Below are 13516 nucleotides of genomic sequence, written 5' to 3' on the forward strand. Positions count from 1 at the left end.
TGATATGAGTGGGGTTAAACCAAAGATCAATTAATTCATCATGACGATTGAAAATGTTGTTTCCTGCCGGGTAGAGACATATGTTACCTTGAGTTCCTCGGTCATGTTCTCGAAGCGGTACAACACTTTATACGGTGGTGGGAGGGGTGTGGTCAGGGTGACATCAGTGATGATGCGATACAGGCGTTCCATATCACTGATCAACAGACCCGAGCACTCATCGTCACAGGCTGGAGAAACAAATATAAACACACATTTAGACACATTTAGGTGCAATGAGGCCAACTAAATCTATTAGAGGTTTACAGACGCTGTGATTGGTTTTGGAGTGTACATGTTGATACTTCTGCAGTTTGAAAAAAGAAAAAAAGATGTGTATTTTTGCTACTGTGTGCTGCCTGTAAATACATGATCGTAGTGACTGCTCGTGTTTTTGTGTTTAAGTGACTCTGGCATCAGAACGACAGGGCTGCCGGTGCATGAAATTCAGCACAGAGAGGCAAAAGCACCTATTATGAGCACACACTGCAGGCTAAAAAACGCACAAACTACACAGCACAAACACACCAGGGGATTCGCTCGAATGGGAGCGTACACATTTCTCTTCATAATGCGTGTGTGAATTTCTCTCCTCCTCTGTAGCCCGAGGCTGATTTATTGCAGAAATTAAAATTTCTGACAAGGGAAATCAAAGATAAAAACAGTTTTTATTCAATCAATCTCTGACAAAACAAACAACACACAAACACACCAATGCATTCATGCAGTCACACGCACACACACGCACACACACACAGGTACAGTAAATGTACAATACATTGTGTGTGGCAGTAAATAGCCATTTGTCAAAACCAAGCCATTCAAGAATTTCTCTGTGGCGCTGGTTGGTTGCCTGTCTGTCTCTGCAATGTCTCTACCAGATTTGCTTCTTTCTTACTCCTCTTTTGAGGAGTTCACAAAAGATGGTGTACGTTTGGCAACCTTAAAGTTTGCTTGGAGAATTACTTAGTCTTTGTTGAGATAATACAGATTTAGGCAACACAATGTAGGATGACTGACCAACTAAATGGCGTTACTTTCAAGGCAAACTATGGCTAAACAATCTACTATATCTGGAGGATCTTTGTTTCATTATTTCTTGCAGAAACTATGGCGTGAAGCCGTAATTGCAGGTGTGATTTTGGATCTCACTTCTTAGCGAGACCTGCTAATGACTTTTCCCAGGAATACACCCAGTTTGTAATAGTGCAAATAGAAAGGCTTTCATCAGTGGGTCATAGGCTCAATCACCACTATGATTGCTCATTCGGCAATAGATGGTGATTTAACAGACATTTATTTAAATAAAAATCCTCCAGATTTAAATTTCTTCAAAGTGGATAGCTGAGTTCTTCCTCTATAAGAAGTTGAGAGGAAAACACAAAAATGGTCGACTTACTGCGAGACTTAATTTTTTCACCCCGAGGATGGGAGTTTTGAAGCGATGGCCACAGAACTCTCACACAATACAAAGTCACAAGACTCGTGGGCTGAGAGCTGTAAAGGATTAAGCTGAAGAGCTGTTCATGCCACCGTAATGCACATTTTTCTGTCCAATGATGCACATAATCACATTTTTACTTCACAGTATATCAAATGTACAGAATATAAGGATTTATTATCACAACCATAGAAGCTAGAAGCCCCACAAAGGGCTAAAGTAAACCCCACGTAAAGGATTATTTTATGCTTAGAGTATTCCACCCCCCATCAAATTATTAAATCGGAACATTATATTATAGTATTATATATGATTTTATTGGGGACTAATATATTGTGACTTGATTATTTATTATCTGCGTTGGTTTTATTATTCTTAACTATTGTCGACACGTGTATTTAAGCATGTTCATGCACGAGTGTATGTATGATCTATGTTCTATGCGTGCATGTGGATTGTGATGCTGGCAAGTGTGTTGTGTGATGCAGCGGCTTGGAGCCCAAGACAAATTTCCCTCGGGGACAATAAAGTATATCTTATCTTAGTTTATTATACTCATGCTTCACACTGGAAATACAAACATGCACAACATACGAGTGCAAAAATACCCAGCTGTGCCTGTGTTCCTTAGACAGAAACGTTTGGTTTAATCTTTGTATCTAGAAAATAGTTTGCTTCAGGTAGGGCATCTCTTGTGCTTTGTGTTCTGCAGTTTGCTTTTGGTACCATGATTGTTATTGTGCCATTTATGTGTTTATTGTGCACCAACTTACCTTGCATCATGGCTAGTGTGAGTTTGTCCAGGTTGTGTTTTCGACACTATGTTTCTGTATACTCACTTTGACAGCGGGAAGATACTTTAAGTTGGAAATGTAAACAATGTAGTTGAGTTAAATCATATTTAGGCACGATGTAGATATCAAATACAGCACATGTCAAGATCAGATGGCAACACATCTTGGTTGAATTTAAATTGACATTTTAATGTGCTCAGAAAATGGGTGGATGCATCATGTACAAACGGCTTAGGTCACAATACTTAGTGAATGTTTCACCCTGAAATAACTAATTGAATTTAGAACTAAATGATGATTCATTAGTACATGTGGGAGATACCTGCATGTCCCTCATTCAAGACTGCCGACTCCCAAAGCGCTTGGTTGAGGATGGGAGAAAGGGCAAAGCCGAGGCACAACGTAGAGTGCAATCACTCTCCAACAAGTGAACAGCAGTCTGATCGCTCCACTTAGCGTAAACCATCAGGACGTGTGGTTCTATTCTGGATGTGGAGGCGACCGGTTTTGGTGTCAGGGTGCACTGCAGCTCTTGCACTGCCAATTTATGAGCACACGCTTTGTGTCTGTACACATAAAGACCTGAGCGAGCAATTTCCCTTTCTGTCCAGACAGCAGCAATTTCACAGTGGGCTCTGTCTTACAACCTTTTATTCTATATTCTCTTCGCTCAAGGCATGCTAATGGCACTGAATGGGCCCTGCCATTAAGGTCATATTAAGTTTAAATTAGCTCCAAATGACATTGAAATTATTTTCTAAATGACTTGAATCTGACTTCTGCCACAATCCCATCTACCGTGGCAACCGGAGAAAAGGCCTTTGACTGCTCATTTGCACTTCATCGCCGAAATAAAGCAAAAACCACAACAATGCAGGATGGTGGGCCACTAGAGAGAATATAATTGAAGAAAATAGAAAGTTGATTTCTGTAGTTTCAGTAATCTAAAGACACTTTCAAACTTCCCTAATGTGCTCTTTTTGTGATGATCTGCTAAAGGCACGTTCTGGGCTGCTTTTGTTGTAGCTTCTGTTGTTGAAGACTTGTCAAAGAGGCCTTTATGGTTTCAGTTTCTACTAATTTACGATTTGTATTATTGGTATTATTCATGTTTCATAATTCAGACCACATGACCTGGTCTGGGAATTCAATTTGTTGTAATCTGCAACTTCGCTGCTAGAATCCACTAAATCCTACACACTGGTCCTTTAACATACACCGGATACTTCAACCTGCAGATACCCTGAATGAGGAGAAGGCCAACAAACAAAAAGGAACACCAACAATGCATTAAATAAAAAGCTGTGTGTTAGTCTTACAGATGATCCCAGCTGGTCCACACACATGCCTGTCCATGCACTGGTCACACGACTTCCCCGATGCCCCGACCCTGCAACGGCATTGGCCTGTGACAGGGTCACATGGTCCAGGCAGCGCCCCCCACAAGTAACACTTACACTCCTCGCAGCGGCCGCCTGGCATCTGCGGGTTACCATGGTAACCAGTAGCACACCTGGACAGGTGGATCATGGGAAGAAGGACAGAGTTAACGACAAGCGGTTTAAATCTAAAGGTTCCCATTTGTGTGTAAACATATAAAGACAGGAAGTGAGTTTTTGTTTTTTTTACCAGCATCTCACACTTGTACAATGTACACACACACACACACACACACACACACACACACACACACACACACACACACACACACACACACACCCCCCCCCCCTCAAATGTTTAGCACACTACCTACATCACCTTGTATTACACAATTCCAAAAGCACCTCAGTATTGTCATTGTCAATATATTTGTCCCAACGTCTTGTGCAAGTGATTCATTGCCATGTCCCATATAAAAAATGTATGATTTCTAAGCTTATCTTGTTTGAAATGATTAGAGGAGGATTATGATTGTCTGTGTGTGCCTCACCTCTCACAGTGTTTGCCCTCATATCCCTCAGCACAGGCTGTACATCGGTAGTCATCATATCCCTCCGTTACACAGGTTGGACTGAAACTAGACACGGACAGAAAACACATGAAAATACTTCCACTGAACAACGTTAAAAATGCTGAGAAAATAACAGAAATGTATGTAAATATAGTTTAGAGAATGACATGGAAACATGATACATGATTGATACATGATAATTTCAATTTGGGGAGTCCTTCCGCCAAAAAAACGAGATCAATAAACACAAAAGTTTACTTGTTCTCTGCGTTGGTGAGGGGACAGGCGCACGGTTTACAGTCATCGTGGAAACCTCGGACCACACCGTAGAATCCCGGAGCGCAGCGTTCACACCGATCACCCTCTGTGTTGTCTTGACATTTCTACACATACACACAAATGAAATGAATGTTATCTTTATGAAGACATTCATCCATCCCCCTTGTGGTTGGTTTTAAAAGCAGAATTTGACTGTGTGAACTTTATATGGGCAGCTGTAACACAATTACAGAAAATAAACTCTTTCTGCTCATTCAGAAAGCTTTTCATCATTAAAAGAGCGAACTCATTTTCAGATTAAATGAGCAGCAGTTAAGCTACACGGTTATCTGCATGTTGTATTTGAATATTGCCGCTGGCACAATAAAAACAAGACAGCAGATTTGTTTGAGCAAGAAAAGAAAAAAGTGATTGGAGGAAATTGCTATAACTCTTAAACTGTGCACAATCCCTTGTATGCGTCTACTTATCTGAAGTCGACAATGAGCAATTGAAAAGACGACAGAAGGGGTCACCCATCATCCCCTCCTTGATCACTGACAAAGTGGTGTTGAGGAGGCTTTTCTTTTTAGCGAGTGAGATAATTATCCCGGCTACCGCGGGTTGATTTACACAAAGACTAGATGATGAGCATAAAAAAGAAAAGCAGTGGCACACTGATATCATTACTCGCTGTCAGTTCTCTTCACAATTCTGGATATTAGTGGCACTTTTAATTAATGGCGTACTTGGCTGTAAGGTGGTGAACTTAGAGAGGATTAGTAAAATGTTTGACAACATGATGACAGGTCATTTCTTCGAAGTCAGGAGCCGCCTATCCTCTCAGATTACTTTTTTCCTACCGAGACAAAACAACCACCAGGTGATTTTTTTTCCCCAGGACAAACGTTGATTGACATTCACACATCCGGACAGTCAGTGGGAAGCGCCCGGTGTGATCGCAGCTGCTTTTGCAGAGCATCTCTACCGGAGCAGCGGGGAAGTCATTACTCTTTTCTTTTCTGAGCCATTGTAGGACCTTCTCACACACACACACACACACACACACACACACATATATATATCTAGCCTGGACTATTTCTGATAGGAAGTGTAGCCGTCCACACACAGTAATAAATGGTTTTGAGGCCCGGTCCACGCCTGCATGATGAGGTGCTGTGAGAGCGTGTACAGCAGCGGCCAGCTAGCTGTTAGCTGACAGGTGCGATCTCGCACTTCAAGAGAGTTCATTAAGCTTTGTTCCATAAGAGCAGGCCATACGAAATACTCATTTACTTTGCAGGATTTCACTCACCTGTTGTTATGAGGATGGCCACAAGGGCGCAATGACACACACAACCATAAATATATCCAAAATGTTTCATATCCAGAGATGTTTGTGTTTATTTTCAGCGTATTTTGGGCTATTTTTGGCTCTGCTCATTTCACAATATTTGAGCTTTGACGGATACTATGCCAAAATACATAATTTATATAAATATTCAGAACATTTCCATAATATGTACAACCTGCATACACAAAAACACACACACACACACACACACACACACACACACACAAATGCCACAGCCAACTAACAGTCGACTGTGCATTCAATCATACAAACACACGCACGCACACACACAATGTAAACTCACACAAACACATTACATAGCTCACGCAGCTCTCTCGTCATATCCCCAGGGTTCAGGCTTATGTGTTCGCCTTGTTTGTTGACATGGGAACTTCAATCAGTGCAACAGGAAGTCGCCTTCTAACGAGGCAAGTCGTTTCCATTAACTTCCTGTGTTCCTCGTTACCACTAATTACCACAGAAACAAACTCGTTTAGCATTTTCAATTTAGCCCACTCGGTTAGAAAATGCTAATGACGCCTGTTATGGAGAGCGAGATGGAAATGGAAGAGGAAAAAATGGCTGGGAGGCAGAGAGAAGCAGAAATCAAATACGAGGGAAGAGCGAGGGGAGAAGTAGAGCGAGGGGAGAAGTAAAACAGGGGGAGAAACAAATTGGCAAAACTAGAAACATTACAGAGAGGTGAGAAAGAAAGAGAAGGGGAGGGGGGTGCAAAGGAAGACTGGGGAAAAGAAAAATGAGAGAGGGTGAAAGACAGAGTGGCGGGGTGATGAAAGGAGACAAAGGATGAGTAAATACATAATTGAGAATGAAAGGGAAGGGAATTTAGGGGATGAGAATGGGGCAGATAAAAGAAACATGGAAATTAGAAGGAGGAGGAGAAGATGAAGGGAGAAACAACAAAAAGAAGCAGGAGGGAGGAGAGCGGATCAGAGACGAGAGGAGGTAGCAAGAAAAGTAGAAAAGACAAACAATGGAAATAATTAGAAAGGAGAGAACAGCGGAGGGGAAACAAGAACACGTTGGCATCCATATTGGAGCACAACTATTCTCTGGTGTGTTGAGAAACAGCCGTCATTTGCCTTTCGTGACTGCGTTGATGCTAATTTGAGTCTATCATACAGATGATCTTATGGAACATGAACATTTCGGGCGTTACGGTTTTAATCCATACCTTTAAACGGAATGACATTCAAGCTGTTTACATCAGTCATGGTTTGACTGGAACTATTTTTTTAATACTATTAGTTGAATAAAATGTTCCATTACGCTGGTGACAGTTCCAAATGAAATTAAATCAGAGTGAAGACTCTTCACATAATTGCTGATCCTTTTAGTTGTCCTGTTTATATGCTCTTCAGTCAGTAATCAGAGAGTCACACTTTGTCATGACCAAACACCAAATCCAGCACTCCAAGCTACTGACAAATAATTGAGCTGAATTGCATGCAGGGCAGTATATACAACTCTGCTTTCCAAAAATGAAAAATTGTAACAGTGCTGCAATTGTTAAATGTTAGAAGGTGAGCCACTTGAACTACATGGCATATTTCAAGTCTTCCAGAAAAATACTAAACTTTATGTGCAAGGAAGGCTCCATGAAACCGCAGCTGCCGGCATCTTTTTGCGTTTGTTTACAAGTGCTTCTACCTATTTATCTGACTGGTTATTCAAACCACATTATCAAATGGCTTCTCATAAACTGTCAAAAAAATAAATCTCAATTCATGGATTTTTCTGACAGTATTAACAGTTTTCTCTATGGATGTAAAATCATAGCAAAACAGTGACATTCTCTAAGTCTGCCAGGGTTTCTACAGGTCAAATCTGAGCGACGACCTGTGGGCAGCATGTGACCAACTGTTCCCCCGAGGTCAACGTCTTCAGATGGCGACTCACTACAAAACTGACCAGATTGTGAAAAGGCTGAAAGTGGCTAACAGCTAACAACTGACATGTGCAGATTTGGCTCACAAGCCAACAGTTAAATTACGAAAGACATGCTGGCAGAATATCAATTAAAACAAACATGGAGGTGGTTCTCTTTGGCATTTTATTTCCTTGCACTAAATAAATGAATAACGATTTAAAGGTGCTAAATTCCAAATTCAGAGCATATCTTTGATTGAGGGATTGCCTCGACACGGTTCTCAACTATATATACTTGCGCTTTGCACCTTAGCGCGAGGCTCCGCAGATGGCGCGCGAGCTCCGAGCGTGCACAAAGGCATTTATATCGATGTGCCTTTGTTGCATTATTCTTCAAAATGCCAAGAGGGCGTACACAATGTACGTTGAAAAAGCAAGAAGACGAGTGGAACCAACAGAACAGACTTAAACCAACCTCGACAATGCCAAGGAGGAATCGTGGTTAACTGTAAACTCATATATCAGATTCATGGACTACTTCCGTAAGGAAAGAAGTTAAGTGTTAAATGCATTAGAAAGAAACAAAGTATCAATATCCTGTAAACAATTTGATTTGGTTACAAAATATATATTTAAACGTTGAATTTCGAAAGCATCAGAGGTGCACGACCAAGCGCCCCGACCACTTGCATGACGTGCAGACCATGATTGCGTCATTTTCTGGCACGCGACCAAAAACTACGCTTAAAGGTGCGAACAATGACATTAGTGATGACTGCTAACAAACAGGAGGAGGGTGGGCACTATGTTACTGCACTATATCTTTACATAGCAAATAGTTGTTTGATGCTATATTAATGCTCTGAATTTAGAATTTAGCACCTGGGATGTGATCTGATCTAACTAAACAGTTAGAAAATCAACATGGAACACAATTATGGAAATGATTGTCACAGATGGAATGTGCTGATCATTGACGGCGTCAAACTAACGGTTGAATACATTTTGTGTTAAACTTTAAAGTTCAGATTTCTTTGCTTCAATGTGTTTTCGGTGTAGATGCTTGGATAAGATGTTCTCCCCTCTTTCTAAAAGTAAGGTTGTAGCTGTGGGTCAGATCCAGAGGAGAGGAAATTACACAAAATGTCAATGAGCAGGGGGTCGTTAATTATTGCCAGGCTAATTACAGTACCTGACATTCCTCCCAACACACACATGCACATTCTCTCTCACATCAGTCTCTTCTCCAGAAACTACCTGGCATATGGCTTTATGAGGGTCTCCAGTGGCAGACCACACACACACACACACACACACACACACTTACCTGGCATATGGATGTCTCAGGGTCACAGGTGGAAGAGTGCCCACTGCACTGGCACTGAACACAGCTGCCCATGCCGGCAGCGGTTGGCAGTCTGGACGCTGAAGCAGATGTCGGGGAACCGGCGCGAAGACGGTAGAAACCTGCAGCACACTCCTGCACACAGAGAGACAGACAGACCACACAGACACAGAGAATGAAAGGGATAATGAGGGAATCTATGTTTTAAAGAGTCTTTTAAAGATGAAAGACAGACGAAGATACAGTTTTGACAGCATGTATTCCCACAGTAGTCCCACACTATGCATATGTGTACACACACGCGCACACACACACACACACACACACACACACACACTATACACATGGACCCACATAATTATCCCTAATTATAATTTATCAAGGCAACTGTTGACCACTCTCTCTTGCATTCACATACACACAATTAGGAGATAATCCCTTCAGTAACTTTTGATCACACACATGCCCACACCCTCACATACCCGCTCAGCGCACACACACACGCATATAAACACACACACACACACACACACACACACACACACACACACACACACACACACACACACACACACACACACACACACACACACACACACACACACACACACACACACACACACACAGACGTACAAGGTAACTCTTTCTCCCTCTCTCTCCTGTTCAGTAATAATTAATGGAGTCCATTTAAAGAGCCATCTGTTCCCTCTGCTAGCGCTAAACGCCCGTTTAAATATACTTTATTAACAACGACGGCAGCTACAAATAGAATGGCCATCTGTCAGCAAAGACCTCTACGACCTGAACATTTCAAGTTTAGCTACCGCTTGCTATTTGGCAGTTTTTCAACAGTATCTGTAGCTTCTAAATGATGTATATGGCTATTTTCTTTCCCTCCTCCGCACTCCCAAGTAGAAAACGCCAAAGTGAAACAGGGGTTGAAAAATATAGTTAAAAGTTTGCTGGCAACTCATGTGTTCTTTTGAGATTAACACAATAATACCGAAATGACTCTCAGGCGCCGCCATCCAGCGGAATTGCCCAAAACTGTTGCCTCTGTGTATCATAAGCTGCCTCTACAAAATCCTCATTAAACTGAAGATTGAGTCACCGCTATATGCTTTCTGTGGCTTAAGAGAAGGAGCTGGACGCAGTTGAAAGTCAATTGCTTTGACAAAATCACAACTGAGTGGAAGAGACGCTCAGTGAGGCTTAATCCTAGCTAGGAAAAAAAAAACAACAGAGCCTGAAAGGCGTCGGAGATGCTTAAAACTCTGAACTACATGTAAATTGGAAACTTGTGAGATACTATTGAAAGCCCAGTCTGTGACCTCCGTGTTTACAAACTGAAGGCAGCAGACAGAAAGCATTTATTCCTTTGAGCGCTAAGAGAGGAGGACACAAAGCTCACTCTGTAATTAATGTTTGTCCTTTTGAACGTGTCTTCATGAATGCTTTCTCTTTTCTTCTTGTAATATTCTCACTATTCAGTACTTCTGTGTTTTCTTATTAAAATGTCGTTGACATTTTATTTTTTATGAAGAGGGCTTTTTGCTGCTGCATGGAAGTAATTTCGTCACATAAATTATTACAAATACCGGAAGTGAATTCACGAAACTTGACATTGATATATTCAGTAAATTCCTTGTATGTCTCCTAGTTTCTATCACCATAATAAGAGACCATTTATGAATACATTATAAATATATTATAGCTCATCAAAGACTTTGGTTGTGGTGTAAATGTCCACAGACATGCCAAAGATGTTTGTTTTTTAGAAACAGTGTTACATTGCTTGTTCACTATGAAACTATACGCCTGCTGACTACGACAACAACCGACTACCTGCAGAACACCTTTTGGAAAAGTTAACATTTTGCAGGTATGAAGTCTTCACTCGTGCGCATGAGTGTGTTTAGTTGTGCGCTCACCTCACAAGAAAGTCCGGAGTATCCGATTGGACATTCGCACTTCTCTATCTGATGTGCTTTCTCGCTCTTTTTGGTTGGTCTGCCTTCTTCGGCCACTGTTAGACTGATCTCTGAAATACTGAAAAAGAGAGAAGTCATGTCAAACCCATTAACACGACAATGTAATATAATCACGTTTCTAATAGCACTGTTTCTAATAGCACTGTTTCTAATAGCACTGTTTCTAATAGCACTGTTTCTAATAGCACTGGTTAGTCCGGACGTCTGCAAATTCTGAAATGAATCCTGTCAAGGAGTGTTAGGGATGATTTTGCAGAAGGTTATAAAGTTTCTGCTCTGCAAATGGCAAATAGTAGAGGCAAATTCACCCTTGAGATACAAATGAAAACAGAGGTTTTCTCACAGGTTATATTTTATATTCAGCCATCAAATTTCATATTTAATAGTGGAGCACACTGTATGGGGGTGCATGCCACAGTATGCGCGTGTGCGGTGCATGCGTGTGTGTGTGTGTGTGTGTGTTTTACCGGCTGTGTCTCATCAAGTTGCCGTGTGATGCCTTAATTAGGATGTAGTCCACATAGAACAAAATATCCATGAAGTCCTCTCGAGTCATGGACCTGCCATCTGCATACTTCCACTCATGCTGCACACACAAACACACACACACACAAACACATTAAACACACTGACAAATCAATTTTATCACTGCAGTCTATTACCAGTGTAATAGACCCCGTTTGTATTGACCGACAAGAGCTCGCCAAAAATGAGTGCAATCAATATCCAGTTTAGCTCTGTTAAATGTTGTAGTTGGTATTTAATAGAATAAGTTATTCCTAAAACCGATAACTCAAATATTTCTTCCATTACTTTTCAATATCACACTTCCAATGCGCAGCCTTGCTCTACCTCTGTCATGTCGATCTCGTGGCGAGTGAGCTGACCAATCTGGAGTCCCGGTACGTTGCGTGTCATCAGTATGTTGCGGTTGGGACCGCCGTTAATGATGACCTGAGGCTCGTAGGAGGAAGGCCCAGTTTCCTCTCTGGCCTCGTAGTACACTGCATATTTCAGCTGCCCACCATACGCTGTGATCTGAAGAAAGATGTATTGACTATTGAATTTCCACCTAACTGAAAAACTACACTTCATTTGAGCAAAAAACGTAATATTTGTATTACTACTTTGATGGTCAGATAATTATGGATTGCTGTAGAAAACAATTAAAAACGGTGTTGCTTTCCAACCATAGAGCCTCTGAACTGCTCCGGCAGTTTCCAGTAGTAGGGTTCAGAGAGCGTTGAGGTGACCAGCTCTGTGTGAACGAGGATCTCAGGGTGCTGGAAGCTCACTCCTCTCCTCGTCTCCACAGTGTTGGATTTATCCACCAGGGGCAGCACCGTCTGCTCAGGCTTCAGCGCCAACTAGGACACACAACAGCGATGACAATATAAATGTGATTTACCCCAAGGAACCATTCCACGGAAGCTGTTCGTACTGTACACCATGCTGCCTTTCCATTTGAACCGAGTGTGCATACTATATGCAGTGAGCATATGGGTGGACACCCAAGACTTGGATTTTGCTAATATAATTAGTTAAAATTGTCTCAAATGGATAATAATCGTGGATGTTCTGTTCTCAGTAATAAAAAAGAAATGTGAATACAACAAAATGTTTCTAACACTGCAGGGTTTGGGCTCGAGTAGAAATGATAGTTCAACCTTTTAGACACGGTCTTATTTCACCAAGTAGACACAAACTGAGCCAGATATAACATATGCGCATATATGGGTGGGTATCATGAATTAAACCAAATAAGTTATGTTGTTTTAGGTTGAGACTGCTATCTTGTTACAGAGGATTGTGAAATATTCGAAGTAATGAGGATGGATCTATGCAGCTCTAATAACTGGCCAAATGAAGGCACTTTTTTACGGACATATTTGATTGCAACATGACTATGTGTATTGTGATTTCCCAATACTAGCCATACGTTTTGCAAAAAAACAACCCTTTTGTTTCCCAGTCAAATGAATTTGAATGGATACGGGAATTTTGGTCGGGTCTGAGGTGCTATCTGTTATTTAAAAAACGACAAGGATCTTTACTCTTCAGTTGAATCTGATGGCATTTGCTAGCAATCCTGTTACTGGCTTCACAGTCTTACACAAGCATCCTTCACTCCCTCAGCTTTAAACCTGAACAGTTAAATGTATGTTTTGCCATTATATGTACAACCCACACATGTGACATTTTAGATATTGAAGTCATTAAAAAATGTATTGTGCACATTCCTGCCATGAATGTTGGTGTCTTTCAAAAGTAAGGCCACAACCCAGTATTTTACAATAGTGGTATTGTCAATAACACAGTCAGTCTTGTTGATTGTGTAAAAATGTTTCCTAACAATGGGTCAAGCAGACTTTTTTCTGTGAAGGATTGTTCTTAATTTGTATATTCCAATATAAATGTCTTTCCAATCTTAATATAACTGAAGTTGTCACTCC

At 41.2% G+C, this 13516-nt stretch overlaps 1 protein-coding gene across 1 annotated transcript in view; it reads right to left on the reverse strand.

Moving 5' to 3' along the window:
• lama2 (laminin, alpha 2) overlaps positions 1 to 13516 on the reverse strand; it is a gene marked incomplete at its 5' end in the record, with an annotated part of 161827 nt that overhangs the window by 48709 nt on the left and 99602 nt on the right. Inside the window, 9 exons of the mRNA XM_079180677.1 lie at positions 88 to 230; positions 3594 to 3787; positions 4205 to 4291; positions 4484 to 4608; positions 9055 to 9207; positions 11004 to 11121; positions 11531 to 11649; positions 11916 to 12101; positions 12254 to 12430. Coding sequence (XP_079036803.1) covers positions 88 to 230; positions 3594 to 3787; positions 4205 to 4291; positions 4484 to 4608; positions 9055 to 9207; positions 11004 to 11121; positions 11531 to 11649; positions 11916 to 12101; positions 12254 to 12430 — 1302 coding nt within the window. The remainder of the gene's footprint in view (positions 1 to 87; positions 231 to 3593; positions 3788 to 4204; positions 4292 to 4483; positions 4609 to 9054; positions 9208 to 11003; positions 11122 to 11530; positions 11650 to 11915; positions 12102 to 12253; positions 12431 to 13516) is intronic.

The sequence above is a fragment of the Pholis gunnellus genome, assembly GCF_910591455.1.
Source record: "Pholis gunnellus genome assembly, chromosome: 19".
Taxonomy (NCBI): domain Eukaryota; kingdom Metazoa; phylum Chordata; class Actinopteri; order Perciformes; family Pholidae; genus Pholis; species Pholis gunnellus.